General features: G+C 44.6%; 1 protein-coding gene across 5 annotated transcripts in view; it reads right to left on the bottom strand.

The window, feature by feature from the left end:
• ptpn4a (protein tyrosine phosphatase non-receptor type 4a) overlaps positions 1–24972 on the bottom strand; it is a 264046-nt gene that overhangs the window by 124142 nt on the left and 114932 nt on the right. For all 5 annotated transcript variants that reach the window (XM_085986873.1, XM_085986872.1, XM_085986874.1 and 2 more), the window contains 7 exons: positions 16725–16767; positions 16553–16631; positions 11189–11233; positions 6915–6967; positions 3193–3313; positions 2978–3065; positions 324–412 (listed from right to left, as the gene is read on the bottom strand). In XM_085986873.1, the coding sequence (XP_085842999.1) occupies positions 324–412; positions 2978–3065; positions 3193–3313; positions 6915–6967; positions 11189–11233; positions 16553–16631; positions 16725–16767 (518 nt within the window). The remainder of the gene's footprint in view (positions 1–323; positions 413–2977; positions 3066–3192; positions 3314–6914; positions 6968–11188; positions 11234–16552; positions 16632–16724; positions 16768–24972) is intronic.

Raw genomic sequence — 24972 nt, 5'->3', positions numbered from 1 at the left:
CTATAAATTAAGCATATTATATAAATGATCTGATAATTTAGGGCTATCGACTTTCAAACTGATTCTTTTTGAATTCTTTGCAAATTCTCCAACAGAAGTTTACAAAAGGAAAACAAACATGCTTATTTTAACGAAACTTTAAACCAACAACTTTCTTTGACATAATGCCTTTAATGCACAAACATGTCCCAAGGTGCTTTAGAGAGGAATAAGGAAAAGTGAATGTAGGCCGAAACAAGAAAGATTAGGAAGGGTGATCAAAAAGCTTGGTCAAAGGTGAGTTTTAAGAAGGTCTCGAAAGAGGAGAGGCAGAGAGCTCTTACCATGGAAAGTAGTTAATTCGTACCCTGCTCTTGTAAATTACAATCCCACTTGACAGCACGCCAATCATAATTTCTGTGTTACTTTGATCCTAAAAAAAGAGATAATTTCATGTCAAACTTTGTCTCTATAATTGCTGGCAAAGATTGAAGGCATAAATCTGTAGACTTTGCCTTTAACTCCCTTACCTCTAGATGAATTATCCTTCATCCCCATACCTTACAAAATCATGCAATTACCAAAATTATGAACAGCAACTTAAACTAAAACAAAGTTGGAAATGTACCATACTTCAGTTAATGGGCGACACACTGGATTGCTCACATTCATTGGGGCATTTGCAGCTTGTGCAAACTTAAACCATTTTGGTTTTATTTTGATAAAGGGTGGGATTATTTGGCGTTCCATATCCCAACCAAACAAAAGGTGGGTTAATAGTCGATGGGAAAGGCTACCTACTTCCCTTTATTACTGAGATAGGGGCTCATAATTTTCTTCACTAGACAGAATACGGCTTTATTCCAGCTTCATTGGGTATATCGTACAAAAGAGTATCACAGAATCACCACAGTGCAGATAGAGGCCATTTCGGCCCATCGAGCCTGCACCGACACATATCCCACCCGATCCCCGTAACCCCTGCACCGACACATATCTCACCCTATCCCCGTAACCCCAAGTATTTAATCCCCTAACACTAAGGGTCAATTTTATCATAGCCAAATCAACCTAACCCGCACATATTTGGCTGTGGGAGGAAACCGGAGCACCCGGAGAAAACCCACGCAGACACGGGGAGAATGTGCAAACTCCACATAGACAGTCGCCCGAGGCCGGATTTGAACCCGGGTCCCTGGCGCTGTGAGGCAACAGTGCTAACCACTATGCCACCGTGCCTCCGTACTAGAATCTTTCGCAGGATCGGTACTTTGAGAATCCAGGGCAAGTGGAAAGAGGAAGAGAGTTGCTGTCCAATCTTCCTCCACCCACCCAGAACACTGGAAGTCTGCCATTGGCTACGGTCATTGAATCTGCAGTAACCTCTTGTTTTTGAGGTCAGAGATAATGCAGTAAATTACTTTTACATGGAGACTCAAACTTGCTAGCTTTGTCCCCGTTCAGGATGCTTGCTGCAACATGCTGCACCCATGCGAGATGTTGTCATTACCAATTCCAAATTTGCATGAAATCAAGACCGAGGAAGCAGACTATTTATGTGCCTGACTACTCTCAAGAAGTTGCTCCGTACCCTTCACCTGATGTCAACTTGCTTCTATAGAACCACCAAGGCTAACTCAGACTGCCTGAAGCTCAAACCCAAGTATCATGAGCGGCAGAAGAGGTCCCATATTGAGTGCAGGCATCTCCAAAGGGGTTCCATCTGGAGAAGGAGGTGCCAGTCACTCGTATGAGAAATGGAAGTAGGGACTGCTCATTCAATCAATCAACCATATTCACTGCTGAAGAACCACTTTATATACCTTAATAGAATCAAATTACAGATTATATAACTAAAGTAGGATTAAACGTCCAGGGCTGTACAGTATATTAATATGTATCTCAATCCAGTTCTTTCAGCAACTCAAGAATTCAACAGTGTGGTTATGCGCAAGTGTTGAACATTATGCAAATGTGCATTCCTGTCTGAAATTTAACCACTGATGCCTCTTGCATAGTTAACAGTCTCATTAAATTACGCACCATAAGCAACGGTTTAAGTTAATAATTTAATTTTAGCTTACAACATAACTGCATTACTGAATTCCATCTATGGAACTTAGATCTAACTATTTGTATAAATAGTGTTAAAGATATAGTGAGTATCCAATTTTGTTCACCAAGATCTCTTCCAAATACAAATCATCATTTTTGAGATGTCTTTTGGGGTTGGGGGAAGGAGTCTTTACTTTAATGATGGCCTAATCCAGTGTTGTACAATACATTAGCCGCTAGTGGTTAATTGAGAATCCAAATGTGGCTAATTCCATTTCTGATTAATAAATAAAGAGATAATGTCGTTGGGCACTTGATCGCAACATTCACATTCGTGCGGCATATGCACATGTACATTAACCTTTTTGTGCGTTTGTTGGTAAAATGGAAAGCGAAAAGCAAGAGTGTGTGTGTGTGTGTTTTTGATCGAGAGTGCTGTACTTCCGTGGTTACTGAATGGTGTTAGATATTTGTAAGTAATTACGCACCTGAAGTACATTTATATGTGTAACCACACCCGTGGCTCATCAGCGATTTATATTGGACAACACTGGCCTAACCAAGAATTCACTGCACGGAGAATCACTGACTTACTGTTCTGTGGTCCAATATAATGGCAGACCAAAATGGATCAACCTAGATGATTCATTCACCAATTTGAACTTGACAGTCATCCCTCCCCCAACCATCACAGCAAGTATATCATATATCATCCCCCATTTATGTTGTCTGAAATTAGAAGAAACACAAAGCTCCTTAAATTCAATTTATGATCACACTAACAAGTAGACACCTTCGGTGAGCATGTGAAAATTTAAGCACAAATCATTAAAAAAATCATAATATTTTACATTAACTGTACTTTACAGGAGCAACGATAAGCTTAAGTTCCCTCAATGGGTACATCTTGAAGCCATGTGACAAGGGCCAGATTTAAACTTACCCTTGCATAGTGCAATTCGACTCCATATAGTTCTAAGCTGCGTGCTGTATTTAAGTAATTTAATTCTGATTCTGCGGGAGACAGTCCTCTGTTTTTTTAAAAAAAAGCACATTTAAATTAAGCAGTGCAACAACGCATATAATACTCAAAGGCTTTAAAACATAAAAAAAGCACTACAGCTTGAAACAAATTGAATACATATTGGAATAACTCACTTATGCTGCTGATGCAATTTTGCTATTTCTTTTTCGAAGTCTTGAGGCTGATTGGAGATAAAAGAATAATCGGCGAGGTAGCCTGGCAAGTGCTCTGAATTGTTGTAGTCTCCCAGTTCAGCTTTAAAAAAAATTAAATTGCCAGAGTTAGAAGCAAATTGTCTTGCTTGTTCTGAACTAAATAGTTTTAATATTGGAAAAACTTTTTTCCTCCAACTCTCTTCGCCCCTTCCACTGGTCACCCTAAAAATCTTGCTAAAGAGACTTCTCTTAATCGGTGAGATATAGCAGGCTATTTTATCATGGGAGCATCACTGGGTAAACCAATCTTGTCCTCATCACACAGTCAAGACACACTTTCTAGTAGGGAGTCAGGAGCAGGAATCCAGGATGACTTATGCCAATTATAGAGCACTCGTTGCACTAATTCAGTACAGACCAGGGAGTGAAATTGGAGACTTTTTGGTATATTAGGTTCAGCTAATCTTTGTGTAAACCCATTGACCCACCAAGGACAAGTTACAGTTTTTAAGTAGTGTTAAAGCTTTTATTCTTTGATGCTGCGCTGGATGGAGAATGTATTTGTCTGTCTCATTTTGAAGGGCCGTTTCCAGTTTGCACATTAATAAAGACTGCCTAGGTAATTGGACTTTAGAATATTGCTTGAACAAATCTTATGAAATCCATTTCACATTATATTTTACAGTTTAATAAATCTGGTTTGACTAATTGCAGAAAGAAATGGTGGCAACTACCAAAGGCTGGAGAGGATAAGATCAACAGTGTGATGGAATAAACACCGAATGAATGGAGCTGACTGGACAACTCAAGTGAGAACAAATTATGATTAGCCTTAAACTTGAAAATACTGCACAAATCTTCCACTGCACAAATATAACCCGGTTATAAATACATGAAGTAACTTTTGAACTGAAATAATTTCAAATATTTTATTCGTCATAAATCTATTGATACTCCTCACATTTTTATTACAAATATTTGGACGGGCAGATTAATTTCTGCCTCCATACTTGGCATGGCTCAGATTGGGAGCTGAACAGAATGGAAGATCAATGCTGCCTCCTCCCACTCAAGGCCATTGCATAACAGTGCTCAGAAGAGCAATGCCATCATACCACTAATGTTTAGGCTTTAAAGTATGTTACGATTCTGTAATCTAATAAAGGAAGGGTTTAAGAGCTTATTAATCTCAATGGTATTGTGTTTGAGATCAGTAATAAATGCCATTTTTAGTAGAATGCATACTTGAATGCTCTCAAAAATACGGCGTAAAAGCAACCACTGTAAGGATATGGAAACAGGGAGAAAAGACACACACACACGGAAGAGAGAGGAGTCATTCATTTGCAGTGGACATTAATTGAACAATTAACTTCTGCCGAGGCAACAGATGTCTAAATAAAATGTAATGCAGTTAACTGAGTAATCAGCATGCGGATTTGCTCATAGTTCATTTGCTCCAGATAAATAGGGACAGCATTCCCATTCCTTTGAATGAGAGGAACTTTGCTTGCTGAGAGGTGAACCATAAATACATGGTGAAATCACTAATTTACAGCTTCACCTAAAGCAATCAATGCTTCTATTTTAAGAAACTGCATAAAAATGAAAATCGGAGGGTAGTTAAACATGTTTATTGAAAATTTATAAATTAAGGACTGAAATGAGATCGCTAGAGAAGACAAAAGAAATAAAAGCCTCTCTTGAGCTAATAAGTAGACAGAGGACAGAGTTGAAAATATGGGTCTATTCGGGGCAGGTAAAGTAGATAATATTTTACGAGGAGTTAGGGTATGCATAGAAAATAACACGTAACTTTTAACCAATCCAGTGTAAACTGAGAATGCCCTAGTCAAAGTATGGCAACAGAGTAACTATTAAATGTGTTTCAAGATTGTTGCTTGTACAATGCCACATTAAAAGGGAACTTGAATCTAGATCTTAACAAGTACTGTATTCCATAATATGCAAAAACTGGAACCTCTGGGATCAAGTGACCACAATATGCATAAATTTGAAATTTTTCACCATCGGTACGAGTAAGGAGCAGGTCATAAATATGATTTTTTTTTTTTTTTTTAAAAAGACACAACAGAACAAGGAATTAACTAAAAAAAAACTAAGTGGCAAGTTTTACTGAGAGATCTCAGTGGAGAAATAAATGGAAAACTTTTAAAATGCAAGACAAGGATAGACCCAAGGAAAATAAGCAAAACTTCAAAATAGATGAGATACATACAAAAACATAAGGAAAAAAAAGATGCATACAGCACTTAGTTGGGGGGGGGGGATAAAAAGAGAACTTTGAAAAATGTGAAACAGAATAAAGAAAGGTATTAGCATGCAAATAGGGCCTTCGAGATGAACACGAGTGAAGTTAAGCACAGCATTTTTTTTTTCCCAGTACTACAAGAATGGTTCAGGGAGGAATTAGAATGAGGAGAAAATTGGGAGCATTTCAGGATTAAGAGAAGATTGAATAACTTTAAAGAATTCACTATAAAGGAAAATATTGAATTTCCCATCTATGCAGTACAATGAATATCTGAAAACATTGATATTGGTTAGAAATGTATTTTAACAAATCCCATTAGAGACAGGGTTGGGTTAACAACAGCTTACATTTCTATAGTTCTTATGTGCATTGCAAATAGTTTCACATGGAGGAAAACAGTGTGTACCAAGTAGGAGCACAGCAACTGTATGAGCAACGATGAAACAGAGGAAACTGGGGTCAAGGTGAAGCCCAGTGTTCGAGGCATAGCGCGGCGTTTGTAGATACAAGGCAGGAGGAAATCATGAGGTGGGACAAAGCTATAGGGGATTTGAAGTAAGAGTAAAGAATCTGAAATCAGCTTCCTGGCACGCAGAGAACCAACGGAGTTTGAAGAGTGCGGGGCTGACGAGAATACAGGAATTTGTGTGGGTCAGGGTCCGGGTTGCAGCATTATGGATGAGGAAGGTTGTAGAGGATGAGGCGGGGGCTAGCTAGGAGAGTTACAGAAGTTGATCCACAAAGTGAAGGCGGCATGAATTGGGGGGGGGGGGGGGGGGGGGAGGAGTAGGAGAAAAGTGGTCTTTGCACTAGAGCAGATGTTGGGGGTGGGAGGTGGTGGTTGGGGTCAGCTGGGAGGTTGATAAAAGTTAAGGCCAGAGTAATGTAGACACTAGCGGGAGGCAAAAGGGATGGCTTTGGTTTCATTAACATTAAGCTGGAGGAAATTTTGGCTCACCCAGGTTTTGATGTTGAACAGGCAAGTTGGAGAGTGCAGCAACAGTCTTTGGAATCAACGGAACAGGCTGTCGTCAGCATATATGTGAAAGCTGACACCATGTTTCCAAAGGATATCGCAAAGAGGTAGCATGTAAATGGCGAAAAGGAAGGGTACATCAGACGTGACCGTGCAAGTAGAAAAGCCGTTAGAGGCAACAGAGTGCCTACATTGCGACAGGTATGAGTGGAAGCAGAAGAGAACAGTGACAGAGGTGGAATGCAGAGAACAGATGCTGGAGGAGGATGGATTGGTCAATAGTGTTGTTGCCAGTGGAGTGGTGGGGAAAGATAAGAGACAGGAAGCAATGGCACAGCTGCATAGGATGTTGAAAAGTAAAAGGAAAATTCAAAGGGGCAAATGAAGTCACAACAGAGGAAAGCAAAACTGTATTCCACAAGGAACGGAATTTGTTAAGCATATACTTACACTGAACAGAGTAAGAGGCCAGAAGGGCTGCAATGTTGTATGGACAAGGCAACCTGGAAAAGGGGACAATTGAAAAATATTTCTGTTAATCCACAGCAATTATGATTGCTTGGACATTTGAACACTCATAGTAGGACAGAGGTTCCCAAATTTACCAAAAACCTCTGTTCAGAGATTCACGTCCCATTCCAATAAATATTTTGTAGTCCCCAAGAAGATGGCAGGGTTCAATCCCATTAGTTTCAAAAACTCGGGGTGGAAAAATAAAGGAACACATCAAAATACTCACCTGCCTTCATCATGTAGGGGTCATGTGCCTCAAGTAGCCAGCTGCCCTCAGGGATCTCTACTTTTTATGCAGCAATCCGGAGATGCCACAGATATATCTTTCACTTTAATCGATGTAGCCTTGCATAGTCAGCGGAAGGGCATTATGGGGGGATCTCAGCACAGATGCTTGAATCCCTACTATTGCACCACAAGCAACTCCTAGGTCCAATTGTCCACTTCTAGAAATCAGAAGGGATCCCACAGTACTAAACCTCTGCTAAGTATGCGAGGCTGCACCGGTGGCTCTCGTTCTTGGCCAGCCCATCCTCCTCATGGCCCCAAGATAAATTTGGCAGCCCCACCCCACCCCAGATTAGGACCCTCTGCAGTAGGACATTATGCATCTAATACCTTTCAAAAAAACACTGGATACAAACTAGTTCTAAACACTGTTAATGTTAATCACAGTTCCTTTGGAGTTTTTTTTTTATATAAAAAGAACAGTTTTGTTTGAATTACATTTTTTTCCCACAAGTGTAATTCAGTAGGATTTTGCTAGATAAAATTTCTTGTACTTCAAAAGGAGTATACTTAAGTATAATCTGGTTAATCCCACACCATTTTCAAAACCAAAGCCACTTCCCAGCTATGATTTGTAAGCAGCCCTTTTAGTACACTCGTCCCTGTAAACCCTACAATTGTTAAGATAGAAAATACCATTACAATATATGAACATTCAGGCATTATATTACAGGAAACTTTGGTTTATCCGGAGGTTAACTGTCCGCAATGCTCGAGCCACCGGCAAAATTCAGGAGTCGGTTCAGTAAGTTTTTTTTTTTATTTTCGTTGCTTTTTTTTCCCCCAACCAGTCAGGCTCTGCAAGGTCCAGCTAAAGCTGTTGCTTAGCTAGAGACACTTGCAAGCTATGGCCGACTGTTCAGAAGCTGTTGCAACAGGGTTTGTTGCTAGATACGGAGCTCAAAAAGCTCCGTATGTTTTAACATTAGCGCTGGTTTGTCCGGCAGTTTTGATGGGACGGCAACAGCTCGGTCCCGTCGGTGCCGGATATCACAAAGTTTCCTGTAGTTTTATGACTCAATACCGTAACAAAATAATACGGTAAACTCATTATGTATGCACTATAATAAACACCATGAACCAGTGTGCTGGATTTAGACAAGGTGAGATGTGTCCCTATGTGGAGTGTGTGTACTCCATACTGGGCAAACCCAAACAGAAACCCACTAAATCTGACTAATTAACTTAGGACTTCACAAGAATGGCTTGTTGGGCAATTTCCTGCAAGTTTCTTATCATAATGGATACTGAAGTGTAAATAATTTCATACTTTTAACTTGCTTTATCTTACATATGACCTCTGCATTTGTTTTCCGAATGAGCTAGAGCCAAAGAAGCTCTTAGCATGAGCAATCCAAAGCCAATTCCATTCCACAGCTCTATCCTCTGCATCACACTTATCCACTTCTTTAAATAATGCAATAGTCTCTGCCTCAACTACACCAGGACAACACATTCCATGCTCCAACACTTTGCGGAAACAAATTTTTCCTGAAGACGCTCCTCACTTTCAGTGAGGATTGAAAATTGATTATCGTGAAAAATCATTTAATGGCCATTTTATCTGTCGCCCCTCTTCTTCCCTAATTTTCTCCTTGCTGAAGAGGTGAAATGCTTGCTCGGAAATTGTTCCACAAGGCTCCGCTATCGTGTCCACTTGGCTTTAATTCATCAGTGAACTGTCTACGAGACCGCAAGGGTTGAGCTCTTCCTTCAATGTTCAGGTATGTGCACCTCCAACCAGCGCCACTGAACAGTTTTCAGGAGTGAGAACCGGGACCGATCTTCCCATCCCTAGGACTGCAACGCAGCTGCGGAGATTAGTTAACTCAGCAGACAGGAGATCAAACCCGGGACCTTTTTGGTCCGTGTGGCTCCGCCGCTCACCGGATAAACTCGCCGTGCCAATGGCGGATTTTTGTTGCTATTAAAATGGAACGCTGGACAAAGGTGCACTTTACAGAAACACATCAGACAGTAAGTCGATCACGTGTCAATGCAGTGTACCTAGACGGCAGTTCAGGGCCATGGTGCAGGCAGGATGAAGAGAAAAATGTGCAGCCAGTCTGCTTAGCTTTTCCACATGCAAACTGCAAATCTTGGAACAGCATTAGGAGGGGTGCTTTGACCACATCTTTTACATAATGCATTTCAATGGTGGAATCACAAGATGAGCAATTTTACTACAGGTAGACTATCCTTTATCCGAAAACCTTGGGACCAGCTGAGTTTCGGTTTTTGGAATTTTTCGGATTTCAGAAGGTATTGGGAAATTTGTCGGGGGTCGGGGTCGGCGGGGGGGGGAGAAAAGAATATCGGACGGGCTGCTGCAGCTATCGGACAGGCCGCTGTATTGTCGGGTTCACTCTCCCAGTACCTCCTTCACACTGCCCGGCTCGGCCTGCAATCTCCTACCCAGGAGGGAACTCTGTGACCCTCTGCCCTGCTCAGCGTAAGTCTTGCGCCACTCTGGTCATGTCGTGCACACGACTTACGCTGAACGAAAAAACTTTCGGTTTTTAGAGGTTTTCGGAAGTTCGGATAAAGGATAGTCTACCTGTATTATCAATTAAGCTGCTTTTTTTTTTTTTTAGTGCAAGCGTTAACTAAACAGTGAATGCAAGTGAAAACACTACGAATAGATAGAAATGAGTTACCATTAGTTCTGGATTTTCTCTCCAGTGAGTTTTCCATGCTCTCCTTTTCCTCACTGTAACTGCATTGTCGACCCTGTTCTGAGCTTCAAATCTTAAGCTAGACAACAAAACCACCCATTTCCACCCACTGTCAGGCAACACCAATTTTCTAACCTGCTTTGATATGCAGCTCCACAATTCCCATGCACTTCACCTTGCGCAATTCAACTGACATCATTCTCAGAGCACCAGGTATCAATAGATCAGGTATTGATTGCCTGACCGCCCAGCTACTCAGCACTTAGCTGTCCTGAATTTCAATGAAAAAAAAAAATCAGGTGAAATGCTAGATGTTAAGTGACCGACCGCTTTTACTGGGAACTCAGAAACGAAGCTTGGTAAACTGCTTTTAATCAATTTAAGATGCGTTTGGCATTGCTTCTGTGCAGTATTGTAAAAAAAATAATTGAAATGTTCCTAACTTCTTGACAGACTTGCTGTAAAATCTACAATCTCACACCTCAGAATCTAGTTGATGTTGCTGCGGAAGCTGACTTCTAGGTACTGCAGAATTCGACTACAGAACTCTAAATAAACCACATAGGCAAGAAATCAAATTATACAGAGTACCGTTTGCAGTTGTGGACCAACTATTGACCAGAGCACTGCTGAATGACAGGATGCCGAGAAAAGAACATCTGTATCAAGAGGCTATGATCTACTACAACAATGTGCATTTATAGAGGACCTTTAATGTACATATAATGTCCCAAGGGATGTGAGGGAGAGAGAGGAGTGAGAGAGAGAGAGGAGTGAGAGAGAGAGAGGAGTGAGAGAGAGAGGAGTGAGAGAGAGAGGAGTGAGAGAGAGAGGAGTGAGAGAGAGAGGAGTGAGAGAGAGAGGAGTGAGAGAGAGAGGAGTGAGAGAGAGAGGAGTGAGTGAGTGAGGAGTGAGGAGTGAGAGAGTGTGAGTGTGAGTGTGAGAGAGAGAGTGAGTGTGAGTGTGAGTGAGAGAGTGAGTGAGTGAGTGAGTGTGAGTGAGTGTGAGTTTAGGAGGGATGATTGAAGGCCTGGGAGAAAATATGGGTTTTAATTGATTTTTAAAGGAAGGGAGAAAGGCAGAGTCTTGGAAGGGAGCCTCCTGGCTAAACCATAAAATTGGTTTCATCATACATTTGGAGTCCATATTAAAATGAAAAGTTTTATCCAGGCTACATTTGCCAGCTCTTTAAAAAAAAGGATTGGCTGCTAAAATAAAATTTTCCAAAGTTACAACAATGATACTCACCTTCCACTAAGAATATCTTGTTTAAGTTGCAGAAAATATTGGTACCTGATGAAAAATAAAAATGCATATTTTAGGTCATAAAATATGGTGCAAGATACTAAAGCAAGAACTTTCCATACAGGTAATGATCAATATGTTTATTTTCGTCCATAACTACGTTCAGTACTGTACATGACTTAAATGCACTGGAAACATTACAATCCAGAATTAAGTCATGCAGCCCATCATACCTGTACTGGGAGGTTAGTTCTTCAACTTCAGGTTATCTGATTCGCTAACAACTATCAATTTGAACTGGGGCATGATTGCTGAGCGGAGCTGGTTTTTAACCCTTTATGTACTGTGATAGAATTAATGAAGCCAACACCACGCTAAATCTTAAAATGTTTCATTTTTGCCACCATCATTTACAAAACCTTCCAGTCTTGAAAATCTCCATTCGGTTCCCCCATAACCTCCGTTCCAGTGTGAAAATTCCCAATTTTGAACTTGGCTTCATAAACTATAATTTCTCATTTCAGTGCATCCTAACTGTATTTTTCCCCACAGCTCTAATATCCTTCCAATAATGGGCTTCCCAGAACTGTGTGCAAATTATAAATATCACACTAGTTTAACAAGCGTTACTTTGTGGCATTTGCCCAAAAAGTGGTGGTGGGGTGGGGGAGAAAGAGAAGAGGATGTACGCCTCCAGTTATCAGTTATCATACATAATAACGGTCATTCATATTTTCCGCTTGAAGTAAAATGTTGGCCTCCTGTCCTAGCAAATCCTCGAATGCATTTTTCACATCAGGCAGACGCGTCACTAGAAAGCAATCCAGCTACCCAGCCTGCTCCCAATGCATCCTAAAGAACATTACATGCATTACCTGAGTAGACATCAACAGTAAAACTCACTAACTTCTGCTTACACAACATTCAGGCGTAGAATCATAGAATGATACAGCACAGAAGGAGGCCATTCGGCACATTGTGCCTGTCTGAAAGAGCTACCCAGTTAGTCCCACTCCCCTACTCGTTCTCCATAGCCCTGCAGATTTTTCCCCTTAACCGATTCCCTTTTGAAAGTTATTACTGAATTTGCTTCCACGATCCTTTTAAGCAGTACATTCCAGATCATAACTCGGTATAAAAATGTTCTTGCTCGTGTCACCTCTGGTTCTTTTGCCAACATGGATACCAAGAGATATGGTTATTTGCTGCCGAGTAATAAATTCTCCTCAGGTGCAGGAAAAATGGCTTCAGAAATGTGCATTTAGGCTTCATGCAAGTAGAGAAAGAATATTGAAAATTTTACACTGACTGTTAGAAGCTTTTTTTTTTTTTTGCATAAAAGGCCTTCAAAATCATTGTGAAAGAACAGAAAATCACCAGCACTAATGCAGTTCCTTCACCATATTTAGTGACTTATGCTTGCTGTTCCTCTAGCTGGTCACCTGGTGGTGGCATAAGCACTCAAAGAAAACATAAAAGTATTCTTTACTGGACCCAGATTTGTCTATTAGCCGAACTATTAAAACAAAATCAGACACGTAACAAGGAGAGGAACGCTACACAGAATAAAAAGCACTGCTCTGTTAACCAACTGAAACTGTCAGTTAAACTTTACTAAAACATGATTCTTTGTATTTACATGAACTGCCTTTGGCAGAAAGTCTACTTTACAATTAGCGCCTTTACAGATACTGATATGAAACAACTAAATGGTATATTTGCAGTCTGCATTTACAAAAGATATTAAAGCTCGTCGTAGGTCACTGCATACATCCACTGCATAACTCACTGTTGTCATTACCTGTTGCTAAGCTTATGATCCAAGTACATTTCCTTGACCTCAATGTCTTAGATCCTAGGCTAAATTAGTATGCAAATTGAAATTGCTGTTGATTGCATAATATAAATATCAGGGCTTCCTGTATTTGAAAGGGTTGATTGCCCAGTCTAAATTTTTTTTAGTTACTTGACTAACAAATCCATTGGTCTCCAAATTTGAGAATCTTTATCTTTGCAAAGAAAAATGCATGGTTGTGCTGTATTGGCGACACCCTCATCAGGCTCTACACTTGCGTAACATTTTATTCTTATATTGCATATAGATGTCAATTGTATATTTATTTAAAATTCGTACCATTCAGCTTGCCTAAAATCATGATTACAAGCCAAGTTTATGCAACTTGTCCTCAAATTAACCCTTTAAGCCCTGGTATCATTCTGGTAAATCTGCACTACACCCCTCCACGGCCAATAGATCCTTCTTGAGGTGTGGTGCCCAAAACTGATGCAGTACTTCAGGTGGGGGTCTGATCGAGGCTCTGTACAACAGGAAAGAAAATCTTAATTCTGAATAAACAGCACTTCAAACAACAGGGGGACTTTGGGAACATTCAATGATACGGTTTCAACAAACTGACTTAAAGTTACTTCAAACTTGGGGTAGCGAGGTAATGTAGAAAAATCAATCCTTGTCCTTTCAGATCTCAAACATGGATTTGAATCCATCACGGCTTAATTGAGGTCTTCTCTCTTTACAGCTAAAGAGAGCGATGTGAAATAAATGTAGACGACTTGAAACTAGCTAGTAATGAGTGCGAGTGTCCATGATTAAGTATAATATTACAGTACTCTGATTTGGCAATCGCACTCAACAGCACAAGGATGTGGTAAATAGGAGAGGTTGAAAGGCTCCAAAGTTTGGGCTCAAGACAAATTGTTGGGAAAGTGGATTCAGCCTGTGTTCCTGATTAGGCTATTCCTGAGGGAATATTCCCCGCTTACAATAGGTGCCCAGAAAAAGCATTCCAGTCCTATTAAACACAGGTCTCCCATCTTGAAATGTAAATCTTGCAACGGTCATGGGCTCAATCCCCACTGCAAAGACTTGAGCACACAGTCTAGGCTGACATTCAGCGCAGCACTGAGGCGGGTGCTGCATCATTGGGATTGCAGTCTTTTGGATGAGATGTTACACTGTGACCCCACCTGCCTGTTCAGGTGGATGATCCCATGGCACGATTCCAAGGGCAGCACGGGAGTTTTCTGGTATCCTGGCCAATATTTTTCTCAATCAGCTCCAAAACAGATTAACTGTCCATTTAGCTCATTGCCGTTTGTTGATCCTTGCTGTGTGCAAATTAACTGCCACGTGTACCTACACAACAGTGACTACACTTCAAAATAATTGGTTATCAAGCACCTCAGAATGCCTCGAGGATGCGAAAGGCACAACATAAAATCCTTCCTTCATATATAAAAGAATTCCACAATTTGCTGCAAAATGTGAACAATCTTTATTAAATGCAATCCCCAGACCTTTTTTTTTTTTTAAATGGAAAACTGAATCAAAACTTGACTATTCTATTTCTATTAGCTCCATGATCAAGAAGGCTGGAAACTATAGATCTGTTAGCCTAACATCTGTGGTTGGTAAAATGTTAAAGGAGACAGTAACGGGACATTTGGATAAACATAATTTATTAGGACAAACTCAGCATGGTTTCATGAAGGGGAAGTCATGTTTGACAAATTTGCTCGAGTTCTTTGAGGAAGTAACATACAGGGTGGATAAAGGGGAACCAGTGGACGTAGTGTATTTAGACTTCCAAAAGGCATTTGACAAGGTGCCACACAAAAGATTATTGCTTAAGATAAAAAATCACGGGATTGGGGGTAATATTCTGGCGTGGGTGGAGGATTGGCTCTAACAGAAAGCAGAGAGTTGGGATAAATGGTTCGTTCTCAGACTGGCAATCAGTAACTAGTGGTGTTCCGCAGGGGTCAGTGCTGGGTCCCCAACTCTTTACAATCTATATTAACGATTTGGAGGAGGGGACCGAGTGTAACATATCAAAGTTTGCAGATGGGAGGGAAAGTAGTGAGTGAGGAGGACATAAAAAACCTGCAAAGGGACATATACAGGCTAAGTAAGTGGGCAGAGATTTGGCAGATGGAATACAATACTGGAAAGTGTGAGGTTATGCACTTTGGCAGGAAAAATCAGAGTAAGTTATTATCTTAATGGCAAGAAACTGGAAAGTACTGTAGTACAAAGGGATCTGGGGGTCCTGGTGCACGAAACTCAAAAGGTTAGTATGCAGGTGCAGCAAGTGATTAAGAAGGCCAATGGAATGTTGGCTTTCACTGCTAGGGGGATAGAATATAAAAACAGGGAGGTATTACTGCAGTTGTACAAGGTATTGGTGAGGCCGCACCTGGAATACTGCATACAGTTTTGGTGTCCATACTTAAGAAAAGACATACTTGCGCTCGAGTCAGTACAAAGAAGGTTCACTCGGTTAATCCCGGGGATGAGGGGGTGGTCATATGAGGAGAGGTTGAGTAGATTGGGACTCTATGGAGTTCAGAAGAATGAGAGGCAATCTTATTGAAACATATAAGATTGTGAAGGGGCTTGATCGGGTGGATGCGGTGAGGATGTTCCCAATGATGGGTGAAACTAGAACTAGGGGGCATAATCTTAGAATAAGGGGCTGCTCTTTCAAAACTGAGATGAGGAGAAACTTCTTCACTCAGAGGGTGGTAGGTTTGTGGAATTTGCTGCCTCGGAAAGCTACATCATTAAATAAATTTAAAACAGAAGGAAAGGGAATTAAGGGTTATGGGGAGCAGGCAGGAAATTGGACATGAGTCTAGGTTCGGAATGGTCATGGCCCTGTGGGTAGTGGAGCGGGCCCAGGGGCCGTGTAGCCTGGTTCTGCTCCTACTTCTTGTGTTCTAATTCTGTGTTAGATTTCAGGAGATGGTTTTATTCCTGTTCCTGGCTGGGGTGGAGATCGCCTTTACAGAAGGTAAGTACTGTAGAAAATATAGGGACAGAGTGATCTCCTGGACGAGTTTCGATCGCTTAGATGGGTCGGAGAGGAATTTCCCAGATTTTTTCTCCCAAATTGGCCATTGGGTTTTTTAATCTGGTTTTTCGCCTCTCCCGGGAGATCACATGGGTTCGGGTGGATGGAGAGTGATAGTAGATTTGAGGTTAGGATCAGATATGATCTTATTGAATGGTGGAGCAGGCTCGAGGGGCCGATTGGCCTACTCCTGCTCCTATTTCTTATGTTATGTTCTCTCACCTTTGAGGTTGCCGTGACTCACATTGAAGCCAAATCCCTTGGAGGATTTTCAGTACAAGCATCAAAAAAACAACTTTAGGGGGAGAGAAACCTAAAAGTAGATCTCTGCGTCCAACGGGGCTAAAGGTCACGAGTGGTATTCAGTGGAACATGCTGAATAAACTGAAATGGTGACCAATTACAATTAAAAGGTCCTGGTCATTAATCTTACAAACTCTTAACCCTCTCCAACCCCCACCCCACCATTTCCCCTTTACTTATTTTCAGCACCCACCTTGTGTATTCCTCTTGTAGCTTATTGAGATCGGTCACAAAAAATTTGACTCTAAAATTCAAGTTATATGGGGATCCTCCTACAATTAAAAAAAAACAGCATTTGACTCCAGAATTACAGGCTTGAACTAGTGATTTCCAGCAGTAAAAAGGGACAGAATGGTTTTACTTACTTTTTAGCTGCTTTCTGACGGATTTGTTGGGATCTAGCCATCGCTGTAAAACATTTAAAAAAAAATCACAACCTGAAATGGCGCAATGCAACATTTCCTACCGAGTTGGCTTACAAAATCCCACCTGCAAAACAATTACTGAAGGTTGCGGAAACCAGAGGGCACTCAAATTGTCTCAATGAGAGAAAAAACAACATATGCAAACATCACTGTAAAGTACAATGACCTAATCACAGAAACCCCACAGTGCAGATAGAGGCCATTTCGGCCCATCGAGCCTGCACCGACACATATCCCACCCGATCCCCGTAACCCCTACACCAACACATATCCCACCCTATCCCTGTAACCCCACGTATTTAATCCCCCTAACACTAAGGGTCAATTTATCATAGCCAATCAACCTAACCCGCACATCTTTGGACTGTGGGAGGAAACCGGAGCACCCGGAGAAAACCCACGCAAACACGGGGGGAATGTGCAAACTCCACACAGACAGTCGCCCGAGGCTGGATTCGAACCCGGGTCTCTGGCACTGTGAGGCAACAGTGCTAACCACTATGCCACCGTGCTGCCCCGTGTTAAAAACAGAGCTTTTAATGCAAATGTTCTTGCGTAGTTTTTTTCAAATTGTGTAATCTACTGCGAAGTGTTTAGTGAGACGACATCTCTGAAGTAATGTGTTTTGCAAATGGTTCAACCAGTGGCATTTGAAAAAGATCGAAGTGAGGGTGTATGTGCACAAATCGTTGAAGGTGGCAGGGCAGGCTGAGAAAGTGGCAACGCTTACGGGATCCTGGGCTTCATAAATAGAGGCAGAGAGTACAAAAAGCGTGGAAATTATGCTGAACCTTTATAAAACATTGGTTCGGCCTCAACTGGAGCACTGTGTCCAATTCTGGGCACCGTACTTTAGGAAGGATGTGAAGGCCTTAGAGAGGGCGCAGAAAAGATTTACAAGAATGGTTCCAGCAATGAGGGACTTCAGTTACGTGGATAGAATGGAGAAGCTGGGGTTGTTCTCCTTAGAGCAGAGAAGACAGAGGAGATTTGATAGAGGTGTTCAAAATCATGAGGGGTCTAGAGTAGATGGAGAGAAACTGTTCCCATTGGCAGAAGGGTCGCGAACCAGAGGACACAGATTTAAGATGATTGGCAGAAGAACCAAAGGCGACGTGAGGAAAAACTTTTTTACGCAGCGAGTGGTTAGGATCTGGAATTCACCGCCTGAAAGGGTGGTGGAGGCAGACTCAATCACGGCTTTCAAAAGGGAGTTGGATAAGTACCTGAAAGAAAAATATTTGCAGGGCTACGGGGAAAGGGCGGGGGGGGGGGAGTGGGACTGGCTGAAGTGCTCTTGGAGAGTGTCGGCACCGGCTCGACGGGCCGAATGGCCTCCTGCTGTGCTGTAACCACTCTACAATTCTATGATTTGATAAAAATGTTCCCATGGTTTAAAATAAAATTCACTGTGCCATGTAGGATTTCAATCTTGACATACTACTGTATTAAAATAGCACGTGCAACTATAATGCTATTTTTCAATTTATTTCGATGAATAGCAACTGTGTTTAAAAGCTTCTGGTAGATTACAAATTAAATTCTTCAAAAATATTCTACATTTTTTATAATATGTTCCATGATTTCTCCCCAACATATAAACATGCACTTTTCTCAGCCCAAAAATGCACTTACATGTTTCCAGCCCCCTTTTCAAAATAAATTAGTTTGATTTGTCCCTACAAGAGGCATTTAGCTTCAAGCCAGTATTTTTCAAGAATTGCAGTAATCCATGCCTTTAAAGAAATTTGCAGCATAATGTTGCCATTTTGCTCAGGTGATGATCACACTTGCTCGTATAGGAGGCTTCATTTTAAAGTTTCCTGACCAGAAGGAGCACCAAATTAGAGCACTAACCAGATAATTTACAGACAAGGAAGGCATTTGGCCAATCTTAGTTCATCCACCCAAAGAGGTCAGAACGTCACTCTTCCACTGCAGCATCCGATTGTTTCTTAAATGACATGGGTTTTTACCCCCACTACTCGATCTGGAAGTTTATTCCACACATTGATCATTCTTTGAAGAAAGAATTTCCTGATACATTTGATCTTTTACTAGTTTGAACTTGTCCCGTAGTTACATCCATGCTTGTGTGACCTCTACTATTGCAATGCTCTCCCAACCGCCTTCCCATCTTCCACCCTAAATGAACTGGAGCTCATCCAAAACTCTGCTGCCTGCAGCCTAACTCGCAGAGTCCCATTTACCCATCGCCCCCGTGCTCGCTGACCTACACTGGCTCCCACTCCAGCCTCGATTTTAAAACGCTCAAATCCCTCCAAGGCCCCTCACTCCTCTCTCTCTCTGTAACCATCTACAACCCAGAGAGAAATCGGTGTTCCTCCAACTCAGGCCTCTTGTACATCCATTTTCTTCACCACACCATCGGTGGCCGTGCCTTCAGCCGTCTCGACCCCAAGCTCTGGCTTTGTCTCCCTAAACCTCTCTCTTGTCCTTTAAGACGCTTCATAAAACCTCCCTCTTTAATCAAGCGTTTGGTCACCTGTCCCAATATCGCTTTGTGGCTCGGTGTCAAATTTTTGCTGATTACATTCCGGTGAAGCGCCTTGGGCTGTTTGACTATGATTGACCGTGCCATTCTCCTCCACCGCCTCTCCTCGGTCGTCCAGCTGGGTGGGGTTGCTATCGCCTGGTTTCATTCTTATTTATCCAGTCGGAGCCAGAGAATCACCTGCAATGGCTTCTGCGCCCGCTCCCACACCATTACCTCGAGTCCTTGGACCACTCATCGACATGCTGCCCCTCGGGGACATCATCCATAAACACAACGGTTTAGGTTCCACATGTACGCAGACGACACCCAACTCTACTTCAGCGCCACCTCTCTCGGCCCCTCCACTTTCTTTGATTTGTCACAGTTTGTCCAACATCCAGTACTGGATGAGCAGAAATTCCCTCTGTCTTCGATTGTCTTCGATCCCCACCACAAACTCCATTCCCTAGTCACTGATCCCATCCTTCTCCCTGGCAACTGAGGCTGAATCAGACCGTTCGCAGCCTTGGTGTCATATTTGACACCATATCCGACCACATATCTTCTCCATCACCAAGACCACCTACGTCCACCTCCGTAACATCGCTCGACTCTGCCCCTGCCTCAGCTTATCTGCTGCTGAAACCATCATCCATGCCGTTGTTACCTCTAGACTGGACTATTCTAATAATCTACTGGCTGGCCTCCCATCTTTCACCCTCCATAAATTTGAGCTCGTTTGGGACGCTTTACTACGTTACAGGCACTCTCCAGTGGCTGGAGTGATAACTTTCACAAAGGAAGATGGTTGCGGTTGTTGGAGGTCAAATCATTTCAGCCCAGCGTCCTAAGCTGAACTATCTTCAGCTGCTTCATCAATGACCTCTCTATTGTAAGGTCAGAAGTGGGGCTGTTCGCTGACGATTGCAATATTCAGCTCGTGTCACAATTCCTCAGATAATGAAGCAGTCCATGCCTGCATGTAGCAAGACCTGGACAACATCCAGGCTTGGGCTGAAAGGGGGCAAGTAACACTCACGCCACACAAGTGTCGGGCAATTACCATCTGCAACAAGAGAGCCGAACCATCTTCATTTGAAATTCAATGGTATTTGATGCGCTATCAATTACTCATAAAAGACTGAGAGTTAAGAGAGTAACTAAAGGCTTTTATTAGCAAAGAACAGAGCATGCCTCTCGTGGTTGACTGGGTTCCAAGAAGGCAGGGGGCTGCAGGTCAATCACCTTTATACCTGGGCCTGTGTGGGTGGAGCCAGCCGAGACATGTTGAGGCATGCATAGGTACAGCAGTGTGTAACAACAACAACAACCAGTGGTTTATCACATTCACCCCTTGTTTAAAATTGAGTCCGGCGGGGTGAAGTGTACTAAAGGTTCGTGTAAGTAAGTTTATCAGGTGGCCTTGTATGCCGTCCTGATCGTCGTGGTGGCGGCGGTGATGGTGCAGCATCCAACGTTGAGTCTGGCGTCTCATTGAGTGGTTGGGTGGTCAATGACGGGTCCTGGGGCTGCGGCATGCCATCTAGCGGGGTTGGGTTGTGGGTAGTGGTGGATGGCAATGGTAGTGTTTCAGGGGCACCCAAAGGTGCGAGATCTCATGTGGGGGCTGTGTCCTCCCGCCCGTCCGGGTACACTACGTAAGCGTACTGGGGGTAGGCGTGGGTAGTGGTGGATGGCGAGGGGGGTGTTTCGGGAGCACCCGAAGGTGCGAGGTCTCGTATGGAGATTGTGTCCTCCCGCCCGTCCTGGTACACCACGTAAGCATACTGAGGGTTGGCATGGAGGAGGCTCACCCTCTCGACCAGGGGGTCCGTCTTATGGGACCTCACGTGCTTCCGCAGTAGGACGGGTCCTGGAGAAGTCAGCCATGTCGGTAACGAGATCCCCGATGTGGACTTCCTGGGGAAGGAGAACATTCTCTCGTGAGGGGTAGCATTGGTGGCTGTACAGAGCAGTGACCGAATGGAATGGAGCGCCGCAGGGAGGACTTCCTGCCAGCGAGAGGTCGGAAGGCCCTTAGATTTCAAGTTTAAAAGGACTGCCTTCCAGACCGTCGCATTCTCCCTTTCCACCTGGCCATTCCCCCGGGGGTTGTAGCTGGTGGTCCTGCTTGTAGCGATACCTCTCGAGAGCAGGTACTGCTGGAGTTCGTCGCTCATAAAGGATGAGCCCCTGTCGTTATGAATATAGCTAGGTGTGGTAAACCACGTTCACTATCGTATCACTGTTAGTAGTTAGCACTGTTCACCACTGTTCGTTATAACTGTATCACTGACCACTATTGTATCACGGTACGAGGTCGCCTCTTGCCACACTGCTATACCTGGGATGACCACCGCCGACTCCGCCTTGGCTCCACCCACCAGGCCAGGTATAAAGGTGAGCGACTGACTGGTATTCCTCCTGCTTGGATCGGATCACCCACGAGAGTGGGCTCTGTTATTTAGTCAATAAAAACCTTTAGTCACCTTCGTAACTCTTCGCCTTTTATTGGAGGAATTGATAGGTATATCAATTTTATTGACTAAATTTAATGATGTCCGACAACGAGTCACAACCGGCGGAGGAGCCACCAGCGCAGCTCCCAGGAGCACAGCCACACCAGCCAGCTTGGCTGCGAGCCCTCAGACCGCCGTACCTGGACCTGAACCCACGAGCAGCAAACTCAGCCGCAGACTTTAAACACTGGCTGGTCTGCTTCGAATCATACCTGAGAGAATCCAGCGTCCCTCAGGCATCCAAACTAAGTGTCCTGCAGGCGCAACTGAGCCCGAGAGTATACACTCTCATCGAGGACATGACTACCTACGAGACCGCCATCAACCTGCTGAAACAGAAGTACCGGACCCCGGTAAACTACATGTACGCTAGGCACCTCCTAAGATCACGGCCGCAACAGCCAGGAGAATCAGTAGCCGAATTCTCACAGGCGCTATATGCACTCGCCAGGAACTGTGACTTTAAATCGGTGTCGGCAGCCGAAAATACTGAAGATAATATCCGCGACGCATTCCTGAAAGGCCTACGGTCCGAGTACTCACGGCAAAGACTGCTGGAAGCTAAAGACCTCAGCATGGAAAAAGCTGAAGCCCTCGCTATCTCCCTGGAAGTGGCCCACCAAGATCAGGAAGCATTCACCAGGTACTGCTCGCGACCCTGGGACTCGGGCCCGACCCCTACCACAGCACCCTTCCCAGCGCCGCCCCCGGGACCTACCTCTGCGTCGGCGTCCCGGACCCGACCGGCCCCGCCACCCCCGGCACCGGCCCCGACATCGGGCATCCGCGATCGGGCCGCCGGCTGTTTTTTTTGTGGCCAGGAGAAGCACCCGAGGTCGCGCTGCCCAGCCAAGAACTCCACATGCAGAACCTGCCTGAAGAAAGGCCACTTCTCCAAGGCCTGCAGGAGCGGATCCTCAGAGGCCAGCAGTGCCGCATGCGAACTATGGGGGCGGCCATCTTCGTTTAGGGCAACTGAGGCCAGCATCCCCACACATGAGTCATGGGGGCGGCCATCTTTGTTTAGGGCAACTGAGGCCAGCATCCCCACACATGAGTCATGGGGGTGGCCATCTTTGATTAAGGCAACCGACCCCAATAGTGCCTCCTGTGAGCTACGGGGGCAGCCATCTTCTCCGTCATTTTGCCCTACCTCGTGGGAGACGCCATTTTACTCACCACGCCCGACCGCCTCGCCCGCAGATGACAACGACTCGCTCAGCTACACACTAGCTTCCGTCACCCTGGACCAAGCCCGCCCGCACCATCTGTCCAAGTCAATGATGGACATCAAAGTGAACGGCCACGCCACGACCTGCCTGTTCGACAGCGGAAGCACGGAGAGCTTCATCCACCCAGACGCGGTGAGCCACTACTCCCTCTCTGTCCTACCAACGCGCAGCCGAATCTCGATGGCATCGAGGTCCCACGCCACGGACATCAGCGGCTACTGTGTCGTGACCCTGTCGGTTAAGGGCACGGAGTATAAAAACTTTAAACTCCTCGTCCTCCCCCATCTCTGCGCTGCCGTCCTACTAGGGCTGGACTTCCAATCCCACCTCCAAAGCGTAACCCTAGCATACGGTGGACCCCTCCCCCCACTCACAGTCAACAACCAGCAAACGTTAAACCGCCCACCGCGTAACACCTGCAGCCTCTCCACCCTCAAGGTCCCGCCACCCTCTCTGTTTGCTAACCTTACCCCTGACTGCAAACCCGTCGCTACCAAGAGCAGGCGGTATAGCGCCGGGGACAGAGCCTTCATTAGCTCTGAGGTGCGGCGCCTCCTGAAAGAGGGCATTATCGAGGGGAGCAGCAGCCCCTGGCGTGCCCAGGTCGTAGTCGTAAAGACCGGCGATAAAAACCGCCTGGTCATCGACTACAGCCAGACCATAAACAGATATACCCAGCTGGACGCATACCCCCTCCCCCGCATATCTGACATGGTCAATCAGATTGCACAGTATAAAGTATTCTCGACCATCGACCTGAAGTCGGCCTACCACCAACTCCCTATCCACCCTGAGGACCGCCAGTATACCGCCTTCGAGGCGAATGGGCGCCTATACCACTTCCTTAGGGTCCCCTTCGGTGTCACTAATGGGGTCTCGGTCTTCCAAAGGGAGATGGACCAGATGGTTGACCAGAACGAACTGCAGGCTACATTCCCCTACCTAGATAACGTCACTATCTGCGGCCGCGACCGGCAGGAACATGACGCGAATCTGGAGAAATTCCTCCGTACGGCCCAACGGCTGAACCTCACCTACAATAAGGAGAAATGCGTGTTTAACACCACACGCCTTGCCATCCTCGGCTGCGTAGTGGAGAACGGAATCATCGGCCCCGACCCAGAAAGAATGCGCCCCCTCATGGAGCTACCCCTCCCCCACTGCCCTAAAGCACTTAGGAGAACCCTGGGGCTTTTCGCCTACTATGCCCAATGGGTACCCAATTACGCGGACAAAGCCAGACCCCTCCTGAAAGCCACTTCCTTCCCCCTCACGGAGGAGGCGTGCGTGGCCTTCTCCCTCATTAAGGGAGACATAGCCAAGGCCACGATGCACGCAGTGGACGAGTCCATCCCCTTCCAGGTGGAGAGCGACGCATCCGACTTCGCCTTAGCCGCCACCCTAAACCAGGAGGGGAGGCCAGTGGCCTTCTTCTCAAGGACCCTACAGGGCCCCGAGATCCGACATTCGTCGGTCGAGAAAGAGGCCCAGGCGATCGTGGAGGCAGTACGGCGCTGGAGGCACTACCTGGCAGGCAAACGATTTACCCTCCTCACCGACCAGCGTTCGGTGGCTTTCATGTTTAATAACAAGCTGAAGGGCAAAATCAAGAATGACAAGATTTTGAGATGGAGAATCGAGCTCTCCACCTACGATTATGAGATCTTGTACCGGCCAGGCAAGCTGAACGAATCTCCTGATGCCCTTTCACGAATGACATGCGCCAGCGCGCATATCGATAGGCTTCAGACCCTCCACGACCAGCTCTGCCACCCCGGAGTCACCAGACTCTACCATTTCATTAAGGCCCGCAACCTGACCTACTCCATCGAGGAGGTCAGGACCATGACCAGGAACTGCCAGACCTGTGCGGAGTGCAAACCGCACTTCTATAGGCCGGACCGAGCAAGCCTGATCAAGGCCACCCGCCCCTTCGAGCG

The sequence above is a fragment of the Somniosus microcephalus genome, chromosome 4 (genome assembly GCF_052327205.1).
Source record: "Somniosus microcephalus isolate GS21.2 chromosome 4, FLI_Smic_1.0, whole genome shotgun sequence".
Taxonomy (NCBI): domain Eukaryota; kingdom Metazoa; phylum Chordata; class Chondrichthyes; order Squaliformes; family Somniosidae; genus Somniosus; species Somniosus microcephalus.
The sequence above is the reverse complement of the archived record's forward strand: the minus strand, read 5'-3'. Positions and strand labels throughout refer to the sequence as shown.